This window comes from Paroedura picta, chromosome 13 (assembly GCF_049243985.1).
Source record: "Paroedura picta isolate Pp20150507F chromosome 13, Ppicta_v3.0, whole genome shotgun sequence".
Taxonomy (NCBI): Eukaryota; Metazoa; Chordata; class Lepidosauria; order Squamata; family Gekkonidae; genus Paroedura; species Paroedura picta.
Genome location: NC_135381.1, coordinates 46,268,046 through 46,295,592, shown reverse-complemented (window position 1 = coordinate 46,295,592; position 27,547 = coordinate 46,268,046). Strand labels below are relative to the sequence as shown.

Here is a 27,547-nt window from a genome sequence, read left to right as displayed (position 1 = left end):
CCCCCCCCGGTACTCCATGCTGCTTCCTAAAATTTCCCTCTCTCTCCTGCCAACTTTTGTTCCCAGAAATTCCTCTTGACTCTGAAGACAACTCCAGCCAGATCCTTTTGTTTGGCACGAAAGTGGCCCCCGGGCAGGTGGAGGCCGCCCTCCTCCTCCTCACCATCACAGGGGTTGTGCTGCTCCTCGTCGCCAGCGGCCTCCTGGGAGGGATCATTTACCTCCAGAGGCAGAGGAGGCTGAGGCGGAACAGGCGGTCCATCCTGGATGAAGGATTCCAGCTGATGGCAACAAAAAAGAACAGCATTTAGAAGAGGGCTTTAAAGCCATACGCATGGAAACATCGTGGAGCGTCTCTTGAGGCAAAGGGGGGGGGGGGTAGGAGAGCAAAATCTCAAGACTACTGAATACCTTATCCTCTTAGGTGAGGTGACCTGCAGGAGCAGTTTATCATAGTGGCACATGTACCATGGTTCCAGGGGCCCTGTGGATCTGTACAGTCTTCCCATTGGGGGTCTTCATACTTGCGCAGCTTGTGGACCACTAGAACAAAAAAATGTTGATACACATGCTCTGTTGATCACTGAGCAAACAAGTCACTCATTGAGCATGTGTGTGAACCACAAGACACATAAGTATGATGATGCCTTCAGGTATTGGGGCATTGCACTTGTGTGTCCCTCCAAGGTTTGAGAAATGTTTTCAGCAAAGTAAAGCTGCCAGTTGCTTCCAGAGTTCCAGCTATCACAAGGAAGGGTGACCCACTGTTCCTGGTGCAGTGCTAGGGACAGTGCTTTACTAAGGACCCGTGAATCCTTAAACTGGCCCTCGTGCTACAGGCCCTGCTGACCAGGGGCTTATCTGCACTGGGCTTTTAAAGCTGGTTGGGTTAAGATAAACGAAAGCCTTCTACACTTGATACATTTCTAGTCAGGATTTTTCCCCTCATCTGCACAGGTGAGTATTGACCCTGGAGTCAAACTTTGTTCTTTTCCTCCATTTCAGCTTTGACTGGATTGGGTCTAAACTTCTGTGCTGTGTAAGTATTTTTATGCCTTTCCTGGCCCCTTAAATAATGCAATAATCACTCCTATCAGGAGTTAAAGACAAACCCATGGTTATCTTCGGCTGCTGTCTCTTCTCCCAATCTCCTGTACATACTTGGGGGGGGGATGCTTGCAAAAAGTCAGTGAATATTCTGAATAGGGCTACAGCCAGCCAGCACCAAGATAGCTCAGTTATAAAGCACTTGCCTTGAAACCATAGCTATATAAGTTCAAGGCTGGCTGTGAGCCTTTTTTCCCCAAGTAGATTTTATTTGTTTTGCTTTTGAACAGCTCATGTTTTAAAAATACACCATTTTAAAAACATGTGATTTTCAAAAGTAAAAAAATTAAATAAAACTCCTGCATGAGGAAAAAAGACCCACCCCCAGTCTCAAACTCATTAGGTTGTGGTTGCAAGGTTGATACAGACAGCGTGGACTCTGGTTAGTGTGTTATACTAGAGTTAGGAAAACATGCATTCTGATTCCTGCTCAGACACAAAGCATATTGGGCGACCCTGGACCAGTTGTTCCCTCTCAGCCTCACCTGCCCTCGAAGAGGAAGTGGGGAAGCAAGGATGTCCCCTGAGCTCCTTGAAGGATCTGTATAGTGAATGTGATCAAGACACTTACTCTGAAATGGTTACAAATTGGCAAAGCAAATTATGTACATAAACAACTGAAGCAGGAGAGCTTCACTAGTAGAACAGGGATCAAATGTCTAAAGAGAATGTGACTGCCAACATTTCCTCGCGTTAATTAAGGGGAAGAAGCATGGGGAAAGGTTGGTTTGGCCCGAAACTGACTTCTTTACAAGGATGTAAAACCACATCCTGCCAACATGAGCCCAGCTTGGATAATATTCTTGCTGAGTACCAGAAGCAGTATTTATTATTTATTTTGAATAAAGGAAGGGTCACCTGCCTAATTCTTAGGCCTACTGGATACCCACATAAGATTTATGCTTTCAGTATCCTAAATAAAGTTAAAGATCCAACTGTCTAATTATAATTGACTTGTGTGGGTCCTCCAGAAGCATGATATCCCTAGTTAGGTTTCCCACAGTTGTAGGGGCAAAAGAGGAGATACTATCTTACTCCCTCAAAGCTGGAAAATTATGCAAATTGGACCATGATCTGTAATCTGTTTACTAGTCTGCATAATTTTGATGTTCATGTGACAAATAAAAATTCCCAAGAAACGTACTAATTAAAGAGCTAATTTTCCTGTTGTGTCCATGACTGATAGCTTCACATTGGTGCTTTCATGCTAGCAGAGCAACTTTATCCTGGAGTTTGGCTTCCAAGGAATTCTTGCTGGAGAAGTTGGAGTCTGTTGCAAAATATCCAGGGAGGTCTTAATGCCTGATTTGTGCCTATTTTGCTTCACGTAGGAACCAAAGGGAATGTCAGAAGAGCCTTGCCCACTAGCTAGCATGTCTCATGGCCGGGGTCCATTGTCCCACTGAATGGCTGGGATGATTAATCAGAGAGATCAGGACTGGGTCCCCTGAATGGGGCAACTGGGGTGGGGCTAGGGGGCCCATGGGACCCAAGTCACGAACCAGCCGGTTTCCACAAGTAGATAGGCATGCATGGTTTTGCACCACAAGCCAGCTTTGGGAGTGGCGGCCATACAAATCCAGTTATAAATATAAATAAATAAGTGCTGCTGCGGGTGCCGACACAGGACACAGCAAGGGGGCTTCCCCATGTCTGAGTGCCGTGCAGTTTCCCTGTCCCAGTCCTCAGGTAGCAACCATCCCCTTTGTAAAACATGAACAAAGGCACTGTGCGCCCTCCAGCTGCAACCAACTCATGGCAGCCGCAGGACGCGGGAGGGTTTTAAAGGCAAAGGATGAGTGGGGGGGGGGGTGCCATTGCCTGCTTCTGCATAGCAGCTCCAGTCTCCCTTGGGGGTTCTCTGAATTTCCAGCTTTTGGGTGGGTTTTTAGAATGGTATTTCTCTATCCTCCTCCGTTGCAGAAATGTGCCTTTCCCCTTAGATCTCTGCCAACAAAGGGGGATGGAGACATTTTTTTAAACAACAAAAGGGAAAATTCAGAGAATCTGTTAAGCACATAATTAAAATGTTATATCGGTTTAGCAATCGTGTTAGATCTGCTTCCCAACAGCACTGAAAACAGGGCAAATAACCTGTGTATAAGTAGCCTTATCATTTTTGTGTTGGGTCTTGTTGGAGCAAAGGCATCTGGCAGAAATTCCCCACACACTGGAGATATAGCGAAAAGATAAAGGAGTCCAAATGCTGCACCCAAATCTGACAAAGAGTTTGCCGCTTACAGGATGAGGAATTTAAGCTTTGGTTTATTTTACAACTTCCGTGTTATTTGGAACAGATTAATTTATAATTCTTCTGTTAAAACACAGGATTTTTGACCCTAGAATTATATATTATTCAATCACACTTCCGGCTTTCTTGGGATTCAATTGGTTCTGCAGCTGAGAATTTTAATTGCCTATAAAACAAGGACCTTTTCCTGAAATTTGGCGGGGGGACACTCTTGGATAAGTAATATAGTCCCTATGACTTTCATCCTAGCTGGGTGGAAAACAAGCAATCTAAAGTTACATTGGGAAATGTATTTCCCATTGGAACCAACTGAAATGAATAAAGAATGAAGAAAGTGAATAAGAGTAATACAATAAAGAACATGAATAGCAATTTTCAAAACAGAAAGGACTCCCAAATGGGGAAAGAAACACCCCTATGCACATTTCAGTATATCACACTATTGTTTTAATTCAATATTCATTTTTTTTAATTTATTATATTTATATACTGCCCTCCCCCGAGGCTCAGGGTGGTTTACATAGAACATAAGAACAATACATGAAACAGTCTATAACATATGAATAACCATACAATAATATTAATAACTAATAGTTGTAACAATATAACAGTATAACAATATAACAGTATAAACAGTGCAACAATGCAGCAGTGCAAACAGGTCCAGAGTGCTCTGGTGGAGCTCTGAGGGGGAGGGGGGAGCAGGGGCCCTTCAGTCGCTGTTGGTTATTGGTTATGCCTGGTCTCAACCAAATGCCTGGCGGAAGAGCTCCTTTTTGCAGGCCCTGCGGAACTGTTTGAGCTCCGCCATGTTAAGCTACTCATGTTGGATTGCCAGTGGAAAGATGCTTGCTGTTAATTGTCAGAAGGAGCTAAGTGTGCAGTTGCGTACCCAGATTGTCCATATTCCGGTGTGGGTCCATGTGGATAGACTCATAGAATCACAGAGTCCGAAGGGGCCAAACAGGCCATTAGTCTAGCCTCCTGCTCCATCCAGGATCAGCCTAAAGCATCCATAAAGGAAGCTTTCGGTTTGGGAGACTCAAGCAATGATAGGATGTTTTGGTGGTTTAGACAGCACTTAACACACTTGTTGTTCCAAAGGGCAATGTCATGTGTGAAGTGTCCTTGGAGGCCATTAGAAGTGTAGCCTTTGGCTCAATGTTGATCTTTACTATCCTGGCTTGCCCCCAAAGGATCCCAGGGGCCGTAGTCTGTTTTAGGTCGCTGCCACCCCAGTCATGACAAGGGCAGAGTTCCTGGAGGGAGGCAATGACAACTTTAAGACCACAGCATGGATTTGCTTTGCGTGTTTTCAACAGAAGGGGTGGGCCTTCTTGGGAGTGCTTCGGTGATTTGGATCACTTGAAGTGTCCTGGCATTTTTCAAGTCAAGGACCTCTGGATGGGAGCTGAAATCAGGAACTGGGAAATGATCCCTCCCTGAAACACACTGGTTGTGGCTGCCACAAGAGCAGGGATGAGAGACCTTCTGCTCTTGGCTTGTTGCAAAGGGCAGCTGTGCTGGTTTGCGGTCAATCAGCTAGTCAGAGACAGAGAGAGTTAATCAGAGCAGCTTGAGATGTCACTTGGCTGGAGCTTAACCCTCTAGGGAAAGGAAAAAATACACACACAGAGATGTTAAAAACAAAACCCTGTTCTGTGCAGGAGAACGATAAAGCACACGGAAGTAGACAAATAAGCTAACGCCATCAAAGGACAGAATAGAACAAGATGGCACACAGACAATAAATCTAAGAAAGGAGAAAGTAATAGAATCATAGAATTATAGAATTATAGAGTTGGAAGGGGCCATACAGGCCATCTAGTCCAACCCCCTGCTCAACGCAGTCTGGGTCTTAGCATTGATGGGTCAAAACAAAGCCCAAGGGAGAGACAAACAGATAGTCGAATAGTCAGCTGAAATTGGGAACTGGGGAGACAGGGTAAGAGCCAAAACAAAGTTCAAAATACCAGAGTGGTAGTTCAAGAAGCCATAAGCAAAAGTCAGAAACAGAGGTCAGTCGGGCAGAGCTTTCCTGAAGCAGGGGTGGGTCAGGAACCAGAGTCAAGGCCAAGGGAGGGCCTGCACACAGGTTGCACCTGGGGACAGTCTCTGGGGTTACTTAAAAGTGGGGGTGTCCTATCACCCACCTGATCAATGCCCTGAGGCTGATCTTGAGATGGAGATGGCATTTAAAAATATATAAAATACTTATTAACCCATTCAGAAAACCCTTCCAGGGCTGTGAAGAAACCCCAGGGTTTCACAAAACTCTGGTTGAGAAAGCCTGGTGTAAGCTTTCGAGAGTCACAGCTTGGTCAGACAAAAGGACACAAGAAAAAAGGAGCTGTGGCTCTTAAAACTCCTGCTGGTTTCTAAGATGTTCCTGCACTAAAATCCAAGCTTGATCAGAGCCCTGAGGGACCTTGAACGATTCTGCTCTGTAAAACAACTCTTCCACCAAGCTGAGCTCAGCTGGCCTCTCATTTTTGATAAGACTCCTCTTCCCCATATTTCCTCCCTTACCACTGAAATCTAGAACAGGCAACTATTTGTGGAATTGTTTCATTTATTGTACACATTTGTGTATGTTATTATTCCATACATTTTTATCATGATGTACCCTGCTCTGAGTCCAAAGAAGAAGGGCAGGCAAACAATAATCATGATCGTAATCTGTAAACCGCTCCACGATTATTAAATAAAAGAGTAAGGGAAAGTTGGGAAGAGTTAGGGCGGGCTCTGTCCAGGATAAAAACTCGGAGGGGCAAATCAGGAGCCGCAAAGTAGCTCCTGATTCGCTCCTCCGGTTGTCAATCCTGGACCAAAGAGGCAATGGGGAGGTGCGCGAAGCACGCCTCCCCATTGCCTCCTTGGCCGCCATACACAACGCCTTGATGCAGGGAAAGGAGCAGGGACTTTGATGCCAGAAATGGCCATCACCGCTCTTTGCCGCCGCCGCCGCTCACTGATGCCGACCGGAGCTTTCCCTCCCCACCGCCGCTTCCCGCCCGTTGCCGCTGCTGACCGCTGCTCCTCCAGCATCGCCTCCTTCCCCGCACATGGCCGCTGCCTCCTGGAGGTCGCCTGCCGCCACCGCCATTAGGCGCACGTTGCCGCTGCCGAACGCTGCTCCCCCAGCGCCAACGCTCTTCTACGCTGCCCGATGCCCGGACCTCCTGCCCGGTAGGTGCGGCGTCCCCATCTCGCCGCTCCCCTTCTGCCCCCAACGATTGCCGTCTCACTGCCGCCCTGAACCTACTCCCAGCCCTCCCTGAAGTCCCCGCATCCTTCCTCACTCGGTGCGGGCTCCCTCCTGTTCTCCCGCCCCCGGGAACAGCCTGGCCGCCTCTGTGACACGCCCAGCCTGTTCCAGCTGCCGACAGAACGCCCCTGCTTGCCCGTGACTTGCCGCGCTGCCCCAGCCCCTGGGAAGCCTTCACTCTGTGAAGGCTTCCCCGGGCAACGGGGGCCTAGCGCCCATTTTATGCCTGGCTAAAATGGGCTTCATTTCTAGTAATAATAATAAAATACTAATAATAATGATGATAGTACTAATCCTTATCCATTGTTATTCCTCTATATATTTCTGAAACAGCCTAGGGGGTGGGAGGTGACCAGCTGTCCAAGTTGGAAAAGGGCCAATCAGGGTGCAACCATCTTTGCCCTGACTGGCCCTGCCCCTGCAGCTCCTGCCCTCCGGCCCTGAACTCTAGCCTCTTTGCTCTTAGATGCCTCAGTACCTGGAGCCAGCAGCAGGTAAGGGGAGAGGCCCTGGGAAAAGGGTCGTGGTGGAGGGCTTGCTAACAAGGGCCTCTTGGCCTGCTAGGCTGGGCCTGCTGACTGCCTGCTAAGGAGCTCTGTCTCTCCTGCTAACAAGCTGGCCAGCTGCCGCCTAAGGCCACCTTAAGCTGCCTGGCCAGGGGAGGGGATCCTTTCAGGGCCCGTTCTTAGGAACGGGCTTTGAAGCTAGTAATATTATAAATAATAATCGCTTCTTTACTGCAGACTACCTCCAAAACTGGCTACCTCCAAAACTATCTTCATGGATGTGGCTAGAATCCACCTTGATAAATGTGAACTTATTTTTGCAACAGATTTATTTGGAGGTTATTGACTGCATGCAATCCCAAACGGTGTCTGTGCAACTTTGCCATCTTAGCCAATAGCTCACATCTTGCAAGTTGGGCTCTTTTGCTGATGCAGGAATGGAGAGACCTCGGATTAAATACCCAGGTCAGCCCCGGATCCCGCAGGCCTCGGGTCCAGTAAATGCAGACCAGATTGAGTAATTGTGAAAGAGCAGGCGGACAGGAACTGCTGCTGTTTGCCCAGACGGCATTCAGCAGAGATCATGGTATTTGCTAGCTGAGTGCTGTGTTATGCACCAATGTGCTTGCCATCATAGGTCTCCACCATTTTCTCATTCATTTATCACTCAAGCCAATATTAAAATAAAGCCCTTTGGCATTTGATTGAATTTTCTCCAGTAATGAAGGAACTTCCTGGAGGGAGACCTGGTCAGATCATAAATATGGAAGCAGATGCTATGGAGCACACATGGGAAACAAGCTGTATGTGACTCCTAATCCCATTATGACCATAGGAACAACTGGGCAACTGTGTTGCTACATAATTAGGTTGCAAGGGGGGAAAGGAACAAATAATGCAGAAACAAACACTCAAATTTTGGCCTCAAAAACAATTATGTCCTAACCTCCCCTGACTGTTCAGAAGGATGTGAGAACACTAATTCTGAGCCATTTGATAAAAATAAGTTTTACATGGAAATTAAACTACGTAGGACTCCATTAGTCACCCTTACTGCATGGGCAGGAAATCAATTTTGCTGGGTTCCCTTTTGCCTTTTTGTATGTTTGTGATTCATTATTCAGCAGGTGTCCAATATGCTAAGCCAAGTGGGGATTCAATGCATACTCCTTTGTATGTGATGGGGCTATCTGGGGTCTGCATTCTACTTCTGCACATTGGGAAATTATCTCCAGGCACTCCAGCCCAGCAATTTCTTGTTGGAGCTGCTATCGACTCAAGAACGTTTCCCACTGAGTTCAACGCAGGGAGCCGCTAGAGATGAGTAAGGGCAGCAGAACAAGAGGTCCCCCCCCCCCCCGTCTGCATGTCCTCTGACTTTCCTCCCTGCCTTGTCTTCTCTCCCAATTATACCTTTACATTTACCCAGATTTGTCAGAAGATTGGGGGGAGGGGTGGTGCAGCTCCAGAGATTTGCAGGGTAGTGTATGTGCAATGGGGAGGAGGACACAGGGAATTCCAGGGCATGTGGAGAGACAGTGTGATGCAGTGGGCTAAAGTGCTGAGGGGGGATCTAGGACACACAGGTTCCCATTCCTGCGCTGCAAAGGAAGTACGGCTGCCCTTTTAGCAGTGGGGGGAGGAACCTTCATTAATTACCAACATAAATGCTTTCTGCCATCCATCTTAAGATAGCTTATAGTTTTAAGGGTTAGAATTCAGGTAATTAGATACAGGACATTAAATTGGTCCATGTTTTCACTGAACAGAAGCAAAGCCACAGTTCCATCAAAGAAGAAGAGCTGTTTTTATACCCCACTTTTCACTACCCGAAGGAGTCTCAAAGTGGCTTCCAACCTCCTTCCCTTCCTCTCCCCAAAACAGACATTCTGTGTGTTAGATGGGGCTGAGAGAACTCTGACAGAACTGCTCTGTGAGAACAGCTGTATCAGGGCTGTGATATGCCCAAGGTCACCTTGCTGGCTGCATGCAGCGGAACTGGGAATCGCCAAATTAGAAGCTGCCGCTCTTGAAAGTCCAGAAAAGGTCTCTGGGTATACAGTGCCATTAAGAAGCAGTTGATCTATGGTTACCCTGGAAGTTTGCCCGCTTCCCTAGTCAGATTTAGGAGATCTCCTGATGAGGGTGGTCTTACTTTCATGCCTCTCAAGGGACTTCACATTTCATTTTAGTTAACCCTTTCTGTTCAGTGTAATTTTTAACGTCTCCCTCTCTAAATTTCCACAGGATAAAAATACTGATATTTCAAGAAAATAGGCTGAAAGAGACAAACTGTGATGGTTTAAACATCCACTGGAAAGTAAAATTGATTGAACTGAGGAAGACTCATTTAGCAAATGTCAATTATGCTGATGCCTTGACACAGACACAATTATGCTGATGCGTTGACTCAGTGGCTGTGTGCAAACACTTGTGCATATCCTGACTAATCCCTACAGCAAGCCAAAATCACAGGTTACTGTAGGGGTAAAGGTAAAGGTATCCCCTGTGCAAGCACTGAGTCATGTCTGACCCTTGGGGTGACGCCCTCTAGCGTTTTCATGGCAGACTCAATACGGGGGTGGTTTGCCAGTGCCTTCCCCAATCATAGAATCATAGAATCATAGAGTTGGAAGGGGCCATACAGGCCATCTAGTCCAACCCCCTGCTCAACGCAGGATTAGCCCTAAGCATCCTAAAGCATCCAAGAAAAGTGTGTATCCAGCCTTTGCTTGAAGACTTCCAGTGAGGGGGAGCTCACCACCTCCTTAGGCAGCCTATTCCACTGCTGAACTACTCTGACTGTGAAAAACTTTTTCCTGATATCTAGCCTATATCGTTGTCCTTGAAGTTTAAACCCATTACTGCGTGTCCTCTCCTCTGCAGCCAACAGAAACAGCATCCTGCCCTCCTCCAAGTGACAACCTTTCAAATACTTAGAGGGCTATAATGTCCCCTCTCAACCTCCTTTTCTCCAGGCTGAACATTCCCAAGTCCCTCAAGCTATCTTCATAGGGCTTGGTACCTTGGCCCCAGATCATCCTTGTCGCTCTCCTCTGTACCCTTTCAATTTTATCTATGTCCTTCTTGAAGTGAGGCCTCCAGAACTGCACACAGTACTCAAGGTGTGGTCTGACCAGTGCCGTATACAATGGGACTATGACATCTTGGGATCTTGATGTGATGCCTCTGTTGATACAGCCCAAAATGGCATTTGCCTTTTTTACCGCTGCATCACACTGCCTGCTCATGTTTAGTTTACAATCCACAAGTACCCCAAGGTCTCGTTCACACACAGTGTTACCTAGAAGCGTATCCCCCATCCAGTAGGCATGCTTTTCATTTTTGTGACCCAGATGCAGAACTTTACACTTATCTTTATTAAATTGCATCTTGTTCTCATTTGCCCATTTTTCCATTGTGTTCAGATCTCGTTGAACTCTGTCTCTATCTTCCGGAGTATTTGCCAGTCCTCCCAATTTGGTGTCATCTGCAAACTTGATGAGTAGTCCCTCCACCCCCTCATCTAGATCATTAAGAAATATGTTAAAAAGTACCGGGCCAAGCACCGAGCCCTTAGGTACCCCGCTACTCACCTCTCTCCAGTCTGATGAAACACCATTGACAACAACTCTTTGAGTGCGGTTCTCTAACCAATTCCCTATCCACCTGACTATCTGAAAATCCAGATTGCAGTCCTTCAATTTATCCATCAGAACATCATGGGGAACCTTGTCAAAAGCTTTACTAAAATCCAAGTAAATGACATCAACCGAATTTCCCCGATCCAGCAAACCTGTTACTTGGTCAAAAAAGGAAACCAGGTTGGTCTGGCAGGACCTGTTGGAGACAAATCCATGCTGACTTCCTTGGATCACCAAATTGTCCTCCAGATGTTTGCAGATCGCTCCCTTTAATATCTGCTCCATTATCTTCCCCACAACAGAGGTCAGACTCACTGGTCTGTAGTTTCCCGGGTCATCCTTCCTTCCTTTTTTGAAGATCGGAATAACATTTGCTCTCTTCCAGTCCTCCGGGACATCTCCAGTCCTTAAAGAGGTTCCGAAGATGATGGACAAGGGCTGTGCAAGTTCCCTGGAAAGTTCTTTGAGTACTCTCGGGTGCATTTCATCCGGCCCAGGGGATTTGAACTCATCCAGTGCAGCTAAATGCCTCTCGACAACCTCTCTATCCATGTTAACCTGCCACCCAGACACTGTCCTTTAGCTATGGCCATCTCTAGATGTGCCTAAACACTTTGACCTGTGGGAAAAAACAGATGTAAAATAGGTACTAAGCCTTTCTGCTTTCTCTGCATCTTCCGTTAGAGTTTGTCCATCTGCACCCAACAGTGGGCCTATTGCCTCCTTTACTTTACGTTTGCTCCTCACATAACTGAAAAATCTTTTCTTGTTACAATGGGCTTCCCTGGCCAATCTTAGCTCACTCTCAGCTTTGGCCTTTCTGATGATTGATCTACAGTGCCTAGTAACCTGTAGGTACTCATCTTTAGAGCTCTGTCCTTCCCTCCAACTGTAGGTATGACAATCCCAAATTAAATCATGTCTCCTCCTCCTTGTCAAGATAGTTCTCTATGTAGGGAGGGTGAAGTTCTCCATATGGCGGGCATTACAACATTATCAATGCATGGAATTATATCTCTCAAAGCCCACTCCCTACCTGTATTGTAAATTTGTAAACTCGGTTATGATGGTGGACTCAAAACTGAAATAGCCCAGGCCAACTTAGGGCCCGATCCGCGGCAGTCCCAGTGGCTCTGTCATGTGGAAGCGTGGACTACCCTCCATGACTACCCTCTCAGCCTTTTCCTCCTGTGTGGAATGGGCCTGCATTAACAACTTTAAATAGCAAGTGTGAATCTTTCTGATGTATCAGGTCTGTTGCACTGTACCAAGAAACCCACAAAATTGGCCATAAAATAACTATGTTGTTAATTCTGAGAAATGATGCTTTGTTTGGTCATCTTGAAAGCCCCCCACCAGCTTCTGGACTCTGAGTGAGACATTTATTTTGAAGAGGGGTGGGAGATGCACCTCTGCCTCTCGGAGCATGACAGCCAGTGAGGCATGGACTTGTTTTTCCTGCCCATGAGTCAAGCAGCAGAAGTTTGCAGACTCAAGAAGCAGCATGAGGACAGCTCATGTACCTTCCACAAGCTGGGAAGATGCACACAGTTACTATTAGCGTGTTTATGCCGGGGTGGTTCTCTAAATAGACAGTTCTCATGCAGGGGGATTGTGGGGGACAAAACACACAAGACATGAAGAAGCCCCGAGCACATCCTCTGAGAAGACTTGAACAGCTAACAGAAGCCTCAGGAGGGCCCACATCATGGTCAAGCAGGAGAGAAAAGAGAGGGTTCCTGGTCACCCCAATTTAATATCCAATTTAATATCTAACTGGCTACGAGTCATTGTTGTTTGCTGATGCGACAGTGATAATTGTAAGTTTTAAATTGCTTTAAACTATTTTAATCTTGATTGCTAATTATTTTGGTTTATTGGATTTTATATTGTGTAAACCACCCTGGGTACCACTCAGTGGGTCAGTATATATATATATATATATATATATATATATATATATATATATATATATATATATATATATATATATATATATATATATATATATATATATATATATATATATATATATATATATATATATATATATATATATATATATATATATATATATATATATATATATATATATATATATATATATATATATAATTTAATCATTGGTACAGTGTAATTCAAACCACTAGCTACCCCCTTGCTATTATCCATAAATTATCCATAATTTTCGCATGGAGACGATCAACCATCTGTCCAAGGGTAGACCTGCCTGCCACCTTGTCCCTCCTTAGTGGCAAGCTGCCTCAGCAGGACTGTGACTGTGAGAGCTTTTCTGTGAATTCTTCCCGTCCTATCACAGGAACAGTTGATGGACCACAACCAGATCTGGCTGGGCTGTTTGCAGAAGTCCTTTCAACTAAACTGCCCACCTTCCAGCAGGGCATGGAAGCGGCAGGCTAACCTGGGTGTAAACTGCACGGAGCTTTTATTCCAACCCCTGATCGATTCAGTCCCTGCCCTCTACACAGAATGCGATTTCCATTTGGATTTGGGACGATTTAAATTTTCCTTCTGTAGCAAGAAGAATCGATCTGGAGTGACGATATCTTAGAGTGCTTTTAACCCTCAATATTTAAAGGCTGTTTTGAATCTGGGCTCTCCTCTGTGGTAGAAGACCCGTGATTGGCCACAGGTGGTTATGTGACAAACTAGCCTTAAAGGAGAAGCCCCTAATTTCTCTCATCTTCTGTCGGTCCTGGATTTTTTCTCCCTCCTCTGCCTTTTCCCATCATCTCCCCCCCCCCCACCGAGAAAAGAAAGAGGCTCCCTGCCTGGCTCCTCTCCCCCTCCCTTCAAGAAAAGAAAGAAAGAGACCTGAGTTCAAAGCGATCTGAATTCAACAGGATTGACAGTGGAATAAACAGAATAAGTGCAGACTCTGCCCTGGAGAACCAGAAGTTTTGATTCTCTACTCCTCCTTCACATGAAGTCTGCTGAGTGGGTTTGGTCCAGACACGGTTCCCTCAGAGTTCTCTCAACCCCATCTACCCCACAAGGTACCTGTCTGGGGAAAGGAAGGAAAGAGAGCAGCCTTTTTTTATATATTTTGCCTATGGAGGAGCCCCTGAAATGAATTCTCAAGCTTTGAGGACCACTGGCGATGTCTTCTAGCCATGCCTCCCTGTCATGCCCCCCGGAAATGACATGTCACTGGAAGTGACATCACCACCTTGAACCTTTACCTTCCTTTCATGCCCTCCCCACATTTATTACTACTATGGTATGGATATGGAAGCTCCATGTTTAAAAAGAATCATGTTAATGGGTTTAGCTATTAGTTTGGGGGGGGGGAGAGATTTCCCCTGGCAGAGGGGCCAAGAGTGAGTATGCAGTAGACAAGAGATTGCCTAGGAGCCCCTAGGCAAACACAGCTCTGCCGCTCACTTAATCACTTAATCAGCAATCCAAGGGGGTGAGGAGGAGATGGAGGAGAGCAATACAGGTCTCAGGCTGTCATTCCTAACCGCAGTGAAGGACAAGCTGGGTGGTGGGGTGAGGCGTTCACCAAGTTGGAGTCTGGTCCAGCAAGGTCTTGGCAGATTTTAACAGTGTCTGGCTTTGGCACAAGCCTACACTATTGGAAAGTGCCACTGATTGTGGAAGACAGTGTGCCAGTCTGTAGGGCAGGGTCCTATACATACTTTAATAATTAAATAACATTATTTATTAAGGAATAATAGTTTAGTGTAGTGGTTAAGAGTGGCAGCCTCTAATCTGGAGAATCGGGTTTGATTCCCCGCTCCTCCTCCACAAGCAGCCAGTTGGGTGACCTCGGGCCAGCCCCAGTTCTCTCTGAGCTCTTTCAACCCTACCTGCCTCACAGGGGGTCTGTTGTGGGGAGACGAAGGAAAAGGTGTTTATAAGCTGCTCTGAGACTCCTTCAGGTAATGAAAAGCCGGGCACAAAGAACCAGCTGTTCTTCTGCTGCCTGCCCACCTAGATGTTTGCGGGAGGGTGGCTCAGGAAGTATTTCTGGCCCTGTTTTCCCTTTGGCTTTTCCCTCTTTGGCTTCTTCAGCTGACTGGTCTTCATTTTTTGTTTTGCCCGGTCTGCATGGCAGGGAGGAGGTCTTCCTTGGCAGGCATGTCCAGCTGCCCCACCTACCCTTCTGTCTTTGGGCTGGGCTGAGTGGGATTGCTAGTTCAAGACTCCCTGCAGCCATGAAGCATCTGAGCCTTCTGGGTGCCCACCCTCCACTTGGGGCCTTCATGAGGTCTCACCTGTGCTGAATTCCTTCCTCTCCTCAAAGGCCACCCTCCCCAGAACCCTCAATTACCTGGGAATTGCTCAACGTGGAGTTGGAACCCCTGGGAACAACCAGGAGGATGAAAGGCAGTGATACTGACTGCAGCCAAGCTCATGGCCAGGGTTATACCGCCCACGCTTGGTTGCCAACTTCCAGGCTCCACCCTGAAAACCTCCAAATAGCTCCCAACCCTGAGCTGGCCAATCTCCCCCACCTGCCCAAATTCGTGGCTCTGGCTTTGTGTACTTAAAGAGTCCCTGCAGGGAGCATGGCCAAGGTGGGGCAGAATGTCACCCTTCCCAAGTCAAGGGAAACTGGCCAGGGCCAAGCTGCTCCTTCTCTTTGCAGCTGAGGGATTCCACTGTGGGACTGACACTTGAGCATCTTGGCTTCAAATCCCCATTCTACCCTAAAGGGTGAATTCGCTCTCAGGGAGGCCTCATTTGATTCTGCTTTGGGTTCAGCTAGGATTACGGTGAGTTCCCGTATCACTCAACTCATCCAACTCACCCGCAGCAGATGAGGCAGCTGATGTGTTTTGTGCGTTATGAACCTCCGATATTAAACCGCCACTGTGTTTGGTTCACTGAAGGAGGCTGCAGAAAGCTTCCTGCTGCCTGAGGTTGTTATTGGCAGATTTGTTAAGCTCAGCTGCTTTCCAATTGAATCTTTTATCAAATAAATACTTAGTCTTCTTTCTGTTTGCGAGTGTAATCGCTAGGTCTGCTCCACGTAACTGCATTTCTGATCTCCTGGGCTTTCCTGCCTCTGTCTTCAGGGTTTCATGATTCAGTTAGCCCACCTTTCAAATGGATTTCTGTCCTAACTAAGGTACCACCTACAGCAGGTTTCTCAGTCAGGGTTTTATGAAACCCCAGGGGGGTGGTCTTGACTGCCCTTTTAGCTGGTGATATGATCATATCACAGAGCTTCTTGTGGCGCAGAGTGGTAAGGCAGGAGAAATGCAGTCTGAAGCTCTGCCCATGATGCTGGGAGTTAAATCCCAGCAGCCGGCTCAAGGTTGACTCAGCCTTCCATCCTTCTGAGGTCATTAAAATGAGTACCCAGCTTGCTGGGGGGTAAAACAGTAATGACTGGGGAAGGCACTGGCAAACCACCCCATATTGAGTCTAACAAGAAAACGCTGGAGGGCGTCACCCCAAGGGTCAGACATGACCTGGTGCTTGCACAGGAGATACCTTTACTTTTACCTTTATGATCATATATGGTCATGTCAATTCATTCCCCTTTCCCAAAATGGCCAGTGATGAACCTGGAGGGGGTGGGAAGGTGAGGGGCCCCAGGTGGGTGTGGACACAGCTGAGCTCCCCAACCATATCATGTATGCTGCGTAACCAGAATGATGAATGGTTTGTAACAAGGATATTTTTTAAACTCTCTGAAACGTTTTCTGAGAGTATTTCAGGGCAGGGCTGCCGACAGCTGGAACATGAGGGGATATTTTGTGGTTAGCTCCTCCTCCTATGGCAGCCATTTTGGGCTTCAGCATCCCAAAGGTGCCCACAGGCTGAAAAAGTGTAGTATTTAGGATCACAAGCATGGTGTAGTGATTAAGAGCAGCAGTCTCTAATCTGCAGAAGTAGATTTGATTCCCCAGTCCTCCTCCTCCACATGTGGCAAGCTAGGTGACCTTGAGCTGGTCACTGTTGTCTTAGAGATATTCTTACAGAGCAGTTCTCTCAGAGCTCTCTCAGGCATACCTACTTTACAGGGTTTCTGATGTAGGGAGAAAAAGGGAAAGGTGGTTGTGAGTCACATTGGGACTCCTTTGGGAAGTGGAAAGCAGGCTACAAAATACCCAACTCCTCTTCTCTAATCAACATATATTACACAGAGGTCAAAACTTGCACTGGGTTAAAAATCCAAGCCCAGTTATTCTCAAGAGGTACTAAACAGAAGATCCAAGCAAACTTGTTTGGAGGCTATTTGGCCACATTTAGGAACCTGTAAATGCTATGGAAACTTATTAGCTGTTTTCTAGTGGGTATTTTGGGATTGTTTCACTGTAATGACCTCTCGTAAGCTGATACTTTCTTCTTGTTGTTATTATTATTTACCCACCTCTCCCCATAGGGCTTGAGGTAGTTGACAACATGTTTAGAGCTATGTGCTCTTTGGCCTTTTGAGAACAAGCAGGATAAACAGATGTCTCTGGGGCTGTGTGGTGCTTGGTGTTTGGTGACTTAAAACAGCTCTGGGGAAGGACTGCAGCCAGGGAAGCCTCGCTGGGTAAATGAAGGCTTGCCGGTGCGTTGATCTCCGCTCGCTCAGAGAAAAAAAAAATGGCGATCGATTCGCCGGAAGATCAGAGGAGAGAGCCAGGGGGAGGGACTTTGCAGAAACCACAACAATGGTAACGCACAGAACTTTTCCGCTAGTGTTGCAGATTGGTTGCAGGAGTGTAGCGCTTTCCGGAGGGTGAATCCACTTTTTGGGATTTCCCTGAAAGTGCTACAACAAAGCGCTTTTTGCGGATCGGTTTCAGGAGTGTTGCAGATTGTCAACGACGTTGTGCATAACGGCAAAACTGTAGCGATTTCAATTAGTAACCATTGTGCTATTTTGGAGGAATGTGGAACGGCCCTCAGTGTCATCCCTCCTGTTATTAAGTTGGCTGCTGCATGTTTGGCCTCACCTGTTTTATTCTTACAACAGCCTGTGAAGTAGTTCAGGCTGAGGGAGAATGACTGGCCCAAGACCCCTTTCTTGAACCTGAGGAGACCCACACAGGCCCTCTGATGAATTTGAGAAACCCAGTTGGTTTTGAGATATAAACCTTTTGCTCAGTTGTAGGATGTTCATAGGGCAGAAGAAGAAAAGTTGGTTTTTATATTCCGCTTTTCACTACCTGAAGGAGTCTCAAAGCGCCTTCCCTTCCTCTCCCCACAACAGATACCCTGTGGGGTAGGTGAGGCTCAGAGAGCTCTGAAAGAACTGTGACTGGTCCAAGGTCACTCAGCAGGTCTCAAAGGGCGTATGATTGCCTTCCTTTCCATTCCTCACAACAGATACCCTGGGATGTAGGTGAAGTTCAAGGGTAAAGCATTTGCTTGGTGTGTGAAAAGTCCCAGGTTCATTTCCAGGCATCTCCAGTTGTGTTTAGATATTTGTGTGTGTGTGTGTTTTACCTTCTGTGGCAATGTGTGTGCATAGCAACAAATACACATTGCCACGCATAGGTTTCCATTTTTTTTTAAACCCTCAAACCGCCGACTGATTGCCTCGATTGATTGACAGTACACTACGGAAAAAAGGACGGTTCAAAATGAATATAATAACAGAAAAAAGAACCTCCCATAGGCTATAATAAACAATTTCACAATGTGCAACAAGTGTGTCTAATCTCTTCTTTTAATTGAACAACAAAAACGGCCTCCAGATTATAACTGTTTTCAAGTGAGTTTTCATCAGTGGTTGTTTTTCAACTTAATGTTTGCTAGTGAAGTCCTTCAATAGGATCTAAAATAAAATAACACAATTCTTCCTGGTAGGATTTAAATACTATATATGTGGCCTTTGGCTCACAGGTACAGGGCAGTCCTCTCAAAAGATTGATTGACAGGCCGAAGAGCGTTGAGTAAAAGAGAACGTTGCTCTCTTCTGTGCTTTATTCGCTGCTAGTGAGGAGGGGGAAAGGTGAGATGCAGTGGCAGGAAGACTTTAAAGTGTGGAGGGGAGAAATGGCGCAATTTACTATCCTGCTATTGCGAGTAGGAGACATCATGCAATTTGGCCCTCTGTGGCCACATTCTCATTGCTTAGTAAATGGTTTCACCCATAAAATTATAGCTAATGGCTCTGCTGCCACCGGTGGCACAATCCTCACTTTGAAAACCAGGCGGTTGTGTGTTTTTCGTTCCCTCTCATGGATTTCTGTTTTCATCCATTGACCGGAACAGAGCCCACAGGAACAGGGTTCTTTCTGCCGTGCTTGATTTTGCTTTCCAATTAATGCTTCTCTGTGCTTAGAGAAGATGCTACTTTTGCTACTGAAGAGGTTTTGGCCCTGCCTGAACAAACTCATCTTGATGTGTCTGTCTGTTGCAGGCAACCAGATGCTGAGCCCAATAAAGACTTCATTTCTGAAAGAGCGAGAAGAAATATCAAAAGAGCGCTTGGATGCAGCTTGAAGGTCATCACTAATAACTTCATCATGTCAGTTCTGGGTGGGGAGTGCTTTTCTCAGGCTTCTCTGAAATACTTCCTGGATGGGGGGCCTGCATGCATGCTGTACATTTCTGAAACGTCAAAACATTGCTAGATGCTGAAAATTTGCCAGAAGGAGCATTTACATAGGCCAGCCTTTCTCCACATTGTTACTGTTGAGAAGCCCCAGAAACATTTCCCAGGCTTCAAGGAACCCCAGAAGTTATAGAATCATAGAATGGGTTTAAGCTTCAAGTACAACGATATAGGCTAGATATCAGAGGGGAAAAATTCGCGGTCAGAGTAGTTCAGCAGTGGAATAGGCTGCCTAAGGAGGTGGTGGGCTCCCCCTCACTGGTAGTCTTCAAGCAAAGGTTGGATGCACACTTTTCTTGGATGCTTTAGGATGCTTTGGGCTGATCCTGCGTTGAGCAGGGGGTTGGACTAGATGGCCTGTATGGCCCATTAAACCCATTACTGCGTGTCCCTTCCTCTGCAGCCAATGTGAACATCCTGCCCTCCTCCAAATGACAACCTTTCAAATACTTAAAGAGGGCTATCATGTCCCCTCTCAACCTCCTTTTCTCCAGGCTGAACATTCCCAGGTCCCTCAACCTATCTTCATAGGGCTTGGTCCCTTGGCCCCAGATCATCTTCGTCACTCTCCTCTGTACCCTTTCAATTTTATCTACGTCCTTCTTGAAGTGAGGCCTCCAGAACTGCACACAGTACTCCAGGTGTGGTCTGACCAGTGCTGTATACAACGGGACTATGTGTCAAGCGTTGCAAGAACTCACAACAAGCTTCTTTGTAAAGAAAGCGTTTATTGAGGAGTTACTTCATACACCTAAACTGGAAAAGTCAAATCTGCCTGAGAACAGATTTGCCTTTCTTTATCAAGGCAGTTCTCCCGCCTAAAACTTGAAAGTTCCCAAGGGAGGGGGAAAAGAGTCAACAGGTGCCATAAAAAACAGTGTTACAATTCGCACGTCCTTGGTCTTCTCCGGAGACAAGATAAGGTATTATGGTTACAAAAGGCAGACTCGACCAAGAGGTTCAAAAGACAAATAATTCACAGCTCTCTGAGATAACAGGGCGCACAACATAGTTTCCGTTTCAAGCAAGCATGCAAGCATAATATATGGGCCTGTGGCCTAAAGTACAAAGCAAGGGAAAAAGGTTAAACAAACAATCATGGAGAGAGTTATGCTAACTCATGGCAGGATACAACAGCAATCCTGACATTCCTCCGCATTAAAATTAGCCCCCACCCCTCACCCTGCATCAACTGGTCGAGGGCACAGCGGGAAGTCACGATGGAAAGCACGAAGCAGGCGAGGGGCCTTTACATAATTAGCCTCCACCCACTCCCGTTCCCCCGAGGGGAAATCCTTCCAGTCCACTAGGTATTGAAGCCGCCCTTTATGCATGCGAGAGTCCAAGATTTGGTTGACCTCGTAGTGGGTGTCTTTGTCAATAAAGACTGGGACAGGTGTTGAGTGCGGAGGGTGCCAGGCGTCCGGCAGGGGGGCTCGTCGCAGCAAGCTGGAATGAAAAACCGGATGTACATTCCTGTAAGTTTTTGGTAGCCCCAATTCAACAGTCACAGCATTGATCACTTTGGTAACAGGGAAAGGCTCCACGAATTTGGGTCCCAGTTTGCGGGACTTTTGCTGACAACGCAAGTTTTTTGTAGAGAGGTAGACCTGGTCACCCACCACCCATGCTGGAGCAGGAGCACGGCGTTTGTCCGCGTGGGATTTATAAGAACGTTTAGCCTCTTCCAGGCTGGAGACAATCGATGGCCAGGCTTCACGAATGTCCTTAGCCCATTTGGTCACCTCAGGGGCCTGGGGGGAAACCAGCTCCCAGGTGGGAGCCGCGAGTAGATCCGTCCCATAGACCACCTTGAACAGGGACACCCCAGTGGAAGCATGGACCCCGTTATTATAGGCAAACTCGGCCAAAGGCAGGAGGGAGACCCAATCGTTCTGCTGGTGGTTGATAAAGCAGCGCACATATTGTTCCAGGATTTGATTCACCCGTTCAGTCTGCCCATTGGATTCTGGATGGTAGCCTGAGGTAAGGGCCTGTTCCACCCCCAGCAATCGCTGAAACTCCCGCCAGAACTTGGCAACGAACTGGGGGCCCCGATCTGAGAGCAATCTCCTAGGGATACCATGTAGTCTAAAAACGTGTGCAATGAACATGGAGGCAAGTTTGGATGCTGAAGGCAAACCCACGCAGGGGATGAAATGAGCCTGTTTCGAAAAAGCATCCACCACGACCCAAATCACGTTTTTCCCTTGGCTGAGAGGCAAGTCCGTTATAAAGTCCATTGTCACGTTGGACCAGGGACAAGAGGGGGTGGGCAGGGGCTGCAGCAACCCCTTCTTTCTGCCCCCCAGTGGTTTGGACGAGAGGCAGATGGGGAACCCTTGCACATATTTTTCCACATCCCCCCTCAGGGATGGCCACCAGTAGTGTCTCCTGACCAAGTGCAGAGTTTTTACAAAACCAAAGTGCCCTGCGGTCCTTGCATCGTGGCACAACTTCAAAACCTCCCCCCTTGCCGCTGCGGGGACATAAAGGCGCTCGTCTTTGAAAAACAGGCCCCCCTTGTCGACCAGGGCGGGCTGAAGCGAGGCAAATCCCTTGTCCTGTAGAACTTCCTTCTGGACCCACCCACCAGGCAACGAACTGCCCCCTTTCGTTTGGCTGCGAGTGACGGCAGCCAACCCCAATTGAGCGGGCGTGAACACCGTGTCCACCAATGGGTCTCGCTTGCTATTGTACTGTGGCAAGCGCGAAAGGGTGTCCGCTAAAAAGTTCAGTTTGCCGGGCAGATGCTTGAGGGAGAAGTCGAACCGGGAGAAAAACTCCGCCCACCGCATCTGTTTCGCGGACAAGGAGCGGGGTTGTTTGAGTGCTTGCAGGTTTTTGTGATCCGTCCACACCACAAACGGCACCGCAGACCCCTCCAGCCAATGCCTCCAGGTAGCGAGGGCTAGTTTCACCGCTGCCGCTTCCTTTTCCCAGATCGCCCAGTTGCATTCGGGAACAGAAAGTTTTTTTGATAAATAGGCAAGCGGGTGCAATTTCCTGTCCTCCCCTTCCTGGAGGATCACGGCCCCCATGGCTACATCTGAAGAGTCTACTTGCACCGTAAATTGCTTGGCTGGGTCAGCGTGGGCTAGCACCGGTTCAGACGTAAACAGGCGCTTCAGTTTCTCAAACGCCTCCTGGCAGAGCGGGGACCACCGGAGTGGGGCGCTCGGCCGACTCGCCGCTTTCCCCCCCTCCTTGGTCTTTAACAAGTCTGTTAGGGGAAGGGCCACTTTGGCAAAGTTGGGGATGAATGTCCTGTAAAAGTTAGCGAGCCCCAAGAAACTCTGGAGTTGTCTCCGCGTCTTGGGCGCCTCCCAGGCCAACAGGTCCCTGACTTTCCCCGGGTCCATCTCAATCCCTGCCTTGGAGACTCTGAACCCCAGGAACTCCACCGCCTCTCGGTGGAACTCGCATTTCGACAGTTTGGCAAACAACTGGTGCTTCCGCAACCGACCAAGCACCTCCTGGACTAGTTTCACGTGTTCAGCAGGTTTGTCTGAATACACCAAAATGTCATCAATGTACACCAACACCCCCTGGTACAGCAAATCATGCATAATTTCGTTTATCATATTCATGAACACGTCCGGAGTGCCAGCGAGGCCGAACGGCATAGTGGTGTACTCAAATTGGCCCAGGGGGGTGTTGAACGCCGTCAGGTACTCGTGACCCTTCTTAATGCGGACCTGGTAGTAAGCTTCCCTCAGGTCTAATTTTGTAAAAATCCTCGCCTTTCCCAAGTGCCCCAGCAAGTCTTTGATGAGCGGCAAGGGGTAGGCGTTGCAGGTGGAAACGGCGTTCAACCCACGATAGTCCGTGCAAAGGCGGAGGGACCCGTCCTTCTTTTTCACAAAGAGGACTGGGGCCGCCAAGGAGGAGGTGGCCGGCCGAATAAAACCTCTAGCCAGGTTTTTGTCCAAGAAATCCCTGAGCTCTGTCATCTCCCGTGGGCTCATGGAGTACAATTTGGCTTTGGGCAGGGGCTCTCCCTTCTTTAGTTCGATCGCACAGTCTGTCTTGCGATGGGGAGGCAACTGATTACATTCCACTTCCGCGAAAACATCCTCAAACCCTCGATACTCCTTTGGGAGCATTGGCACCCCAGCCCCCGCCACCGCAGCCACGACCCGCCCATCCGGGCCCGGTAGGGGCCGTTGGTGCTGTTTGCATCCCGGAGAAGAAAACTTTACAATCCCCTTCTTCCATTTCACTGTGGGGTCATGCTCCCTTAGCCAGTCCAGACCCAACACGCAAGGAAAAGCGGAGTGGGGGGCCACCAAGGGCTGGATCTTCTCCCAATGTTTGTCAATGTCCAAGTCCATGGGGAGCGTCTTTGCTGTCGCCTCCCCTCCCGGGGCGCATTCCCCATCCAGCTGGGTAATGGGTAGGGGCTCCCTCAAAGGCATCTTCCCCACCCCCAGAGTCTCGGCCAAAGCGGGGCTTACCAGGGTTTTGGTGCAGCCCGAGTCCACAATACAGCGCACCCCCACCTGTTTCCCCGAGTTGGGTTCCATGAGGGTGGCAGGCAACAGAACCAAAGGAGAGTCACTCACCGAGCGTTTGCCCCTGCCTGGGACCTGCTGGCGGGGCGCCTTTACAGCAGGTCGTCCTTGTTTCCCGACGGCTCCTCGGATTGCTGTCCTTCTTCCGGGCTGCTGTCTCCGGAGTCTCCTGCATCAGGCACCCCTCCGACCGGGGCCAGAAGGGACTTGACAGTCTTCTTAGGAGCCAGTTTCTTGGTGGCCGATCCCCGAGCAGGTGCACTGCTCGCCGATTTGGCCTCGGTCACGCTGGTGCTCCCTGCCTTCGCTGGGCACTTGGCAAGGAAATGGCCCGTCTGGCCACAACCCAGGCACAATCCTTTCTCAAAACGGCGGGTCCGTTCGCTGGGATCCACTCTGGGTTTAGGCTTGGTCTTCTGGGGGGTGGAGGTCTTTGCTCCCGCCTTTTCTTTGCCTCCGCGGAACTCCACCGCCCGGAGCAGCCGGCTCTCCATCTCTCCAGCCAGGTGCACCCACCCCATCACGGTCGCTGGGTCGTCTATCAGGAGGCACTTGCTAGCCAGGTCCCCGGAGAGCCCCCCCACAAAGATGTTCACCCTCTGTGGTTTCGTCCAGTCTGGAACTGCTGCGGACAGCTTCCGGAACTCCCATGCGTACTCCGCCACCGTCTTCGACCCTTGTTTGAGGGCCTTGAGCTCGTTCTCGGACATTTCCTTCTCGAACGGCTCTACGTACATCAGGCGCATGGTTCTGATGAAGTGGTTGTAATTACGCACTGCTCTCGGGTTGTAACGGTAAAGGTCCATGAACCACTTGGCTGCTTCTCCCTCCAAGCATTCACCTACGAACCTGATGCGCTCTGCATCATCTTGGAACGTGAAACCCATGTCCATCATATAGGCTTGCAGGTGGACCAAGAATCCTGGGAAGGCCGTTGAGTCGCCAGAGAAACGGGCCTTGAATTTGTGGGTACTCCGCATTTCTACTCCACGAAGGTGCGGAGGTAGACGACCAGGGCCCCAATCCCCCAGCGCTCTTGCATCTCGGGGGCGCGTACGCATCCCACGGCCAATGCCCACAGCTGCTCCAGCCCCCGCTGCTCCTCCTGCAGCACCCGCTGCCGCGGCTCCACTGGCGGCCACCACGGCTCCAGCCGCCGCCGCCGCTCGCGCCGCTCCCGCTGCCTCTGCTCTCGCCGCGGCCTCCCCTCGAGCCTCTGCCTGAAGCTCTTCTCTCCTGGCGGCTGCGGCAGCTTCCAAGTCGCCTTCATCTTCCTCCTCGTCCAGGAGGTGCGCGGCTGCTTCTGCGGCCGCCAGCGCCGCGATTTCGGCCTCAGCCCCGCCGCCCTCAGCCATCGCCATGCATTCACGCAGCGTTGGAAGTCCCGCCGACCGGCGACCACTCACCCCTCGGGGCTCCGCCTGCATCTCTCGCAAGAGGCGTCTCGCTTCGCGCTGCGACTCCGGCGCCAGTTCTCCCGCTACCACCTGCAACCAGTCGGTCATCCGGCTGATACGTTGCTGCAGCTCCTGCACCTCCAGGGTTGCAGCCATCCCTCGGTCTGGGAGAGATTTGACTTAATGTCAAGTGTTGCAAGAACTCACAACAAGCTTCTTTGTAAAGAAAGCGTTTATTGAGGAGTTACTTCATACACCTAAACTGGAAAAGTCAAATCTGCCTGAGAACAGATTTGCCTTTCTTTATCAAGGCAGTTCTCCCGCCTAAAACTTGAAAGTTCCCAAGGGAGGGGGAAAAGAGTCAACAGGTGCCATAAAAAACAGTGTTACAATTCGCACGTCCTTGGTCTTCTCCGGAGACAAGATAAGGTATTATGGTTACAAAAGGCAGACTCGGCCAAGAGGTTCAAAAGACAAATAATTCACAGCTCTCTGAGATAACAGGGCGCACAACATAGTTTCCGTTTCAAGCAAGCACGCAAGCATAATATATGGGCCTGTGGCCTAAAGTACAAAGCAAGGGAAAAAGGTTAAACAAACAATCATGGAGAGACTTATGCTAACTCATGGCAGGATACAACAGCAATCCTGACACTATGACATCTTGTGATTTTATGTAATTGTGCAGAATACGGCTGGGAATCAGAACTGTGGACATGTCCACCCAGGGTCCTTCCCACCCCCTCCAGGCCCATCATTGACCCTTGGGGGGAGGGAGCAGGTCAACATGACCGTATATGATCATATAACCATATGTAGTTTGGAGTGTGCTGCCTAGTGCTGGGGTTTGGACTACATGACCCTGGGGTCCCTTCCCACTCTAGGGGTCTAGGGATCTACTTCACAGCCATCCAGGAGTCCCTTCCAGGGTCATCAAGAAGCCCCAGGGGTTCAGGCTCCCCTTCCTTAGCATTCACAGCTATCCAGCCTCTGGACATAGAGCTGGACATTTAGCTAATAAACTTAATAAATACAAGCCACTGATGAACTACTCATTTTTCATGAATTTGCCTCATCTTTTTGTAAAGATACTAAACAAGTGGCCATAGCAGCTTGATAGTAATACTGCCAATAAGGAGCCATTTATATTATAATGTGCTTGTGGTAGCAAAACCTCTGGCTGTCATTGGTTAAGCTGGTGTGTGTGGAGGCAGTGCACAGCTTAGCTTCTTTGAGGAAGGACAAAGCATCCGTTTGGCTGGGATTAATTAAGGTGACCAGATTGTTCCACTTTTGGAAGGACATCTGGGGGTACCTGGCAAATTGTACTTGTGCTGAAATAAATATATATATATATATATATATATATATATATATATATATATATACAATTTTTGCATTCTATCCGTTCTATGAAACTTTTTGTTGCTCCATATAGAACAAATTTTTAATCGAGAACAGCCCCCCCCTCCCCCGGTCAATGGTGTCCCGCTTTACCAATGTTAAAATCTGGTCACTTTAGGTTTAATATCTCATGCGAGACTGAAGACAGGGAAGGCAAAAGCAGGCTGCTTGTCTCATTGAAGGAACAGGAGGTGGAGAGATTCAAATAGGTCACCGTGTTGGTCTGAAGTAAAATCAGAATCAAGCAGGAACACCTTTAAGACCAACAATTTTCAGCACAAAATTAGGTGCTCTTTCCCCACCCAGCTGCTTCTTTCTGGAGCAAAAGCTGCAGGGACTCCACCTGAAATAAATGTGGGTTTTGGTGCAGAAACAAAGTAAGGAAAGAGTTAATCTCACCCCCCCCCCCGCCCTCGACTTTAGTTCTGAATGCAGCATCCAAGTTTGCTTTCAAGTGGGTCTGTTGAGGGGAGTAATTGACCACTGGGCAGGGGCAGAGAGGGACTGACGTCCACATCACCAGCAATAGCGGCTCTGATTAATCCCTTGGTGGAGCTCCAGCGATGTTATCTATTTATATCTGGTGGTTGTTGGGGCAACCAGCGAAGGGCAGTGCTGAGCAGGAAGGAGGGAGACCGTGGAAGGGACTGTGGCTGCCACTGAGGGGGCAGAGCAAGGGTGGGCTTCATGGCTGAGGAATTCACACCATTCCGTTTGGCAGAAGGGCTGCCTGCTTCTTGGCATGCCAACCGTTCTCAACACAGAAGCATCTTCTGGTGCACAAAGGTACAAAGGATCCCCAGATGAAATTGTTTTCCTGTTATTTTCATCCATGTCCTTCCTTGCATATCAGCTCCTCAGGGCTGATTTTTGCGGTTTTTCAGGGTTCCAAAAAGGTGTGCTCTCTCTGCAGAAAGGGAAAGGCA

General features: G+C 48.3%; 1 protein-coding gene across 6 annotated transcripts in view; it reads left to right on the top strand.

Moving 5' to 3' along the window:
* HEPH (hephaestin) overlaps positions 1–19,957 on the top strand; it is a 71,134-nt gene extending 51,177 nt beyond the window's left edge. Inside the window, exons 21-22 of one of the 6 annotated variants that reach the window (XR_013226238.1) lie at positions 67–1,039; positions 19,112–19,128. Coding sequence is in view for 5 of the 6 variants with exons in the window: in XM_077308224.1 (XP_077164339.1) it covers positions 1,006–1,039; positions 19,112–19,325 (248 nt within the window). In the remaining variant the exon portion in view is untranslated. Of the gene's footprint in view, positions 1–66; positions 2,272–19,111 lie in introns of those variants that run through there. The other 5 variants (XM_077308224.1, XM_077308221.1, XM_077308220.1 and 2 more) reach the window with 5 other exon arrangements.
* The last annotated feature ends 7,590 nt before the right edge of the window (positions 19,958–27,547 follow it).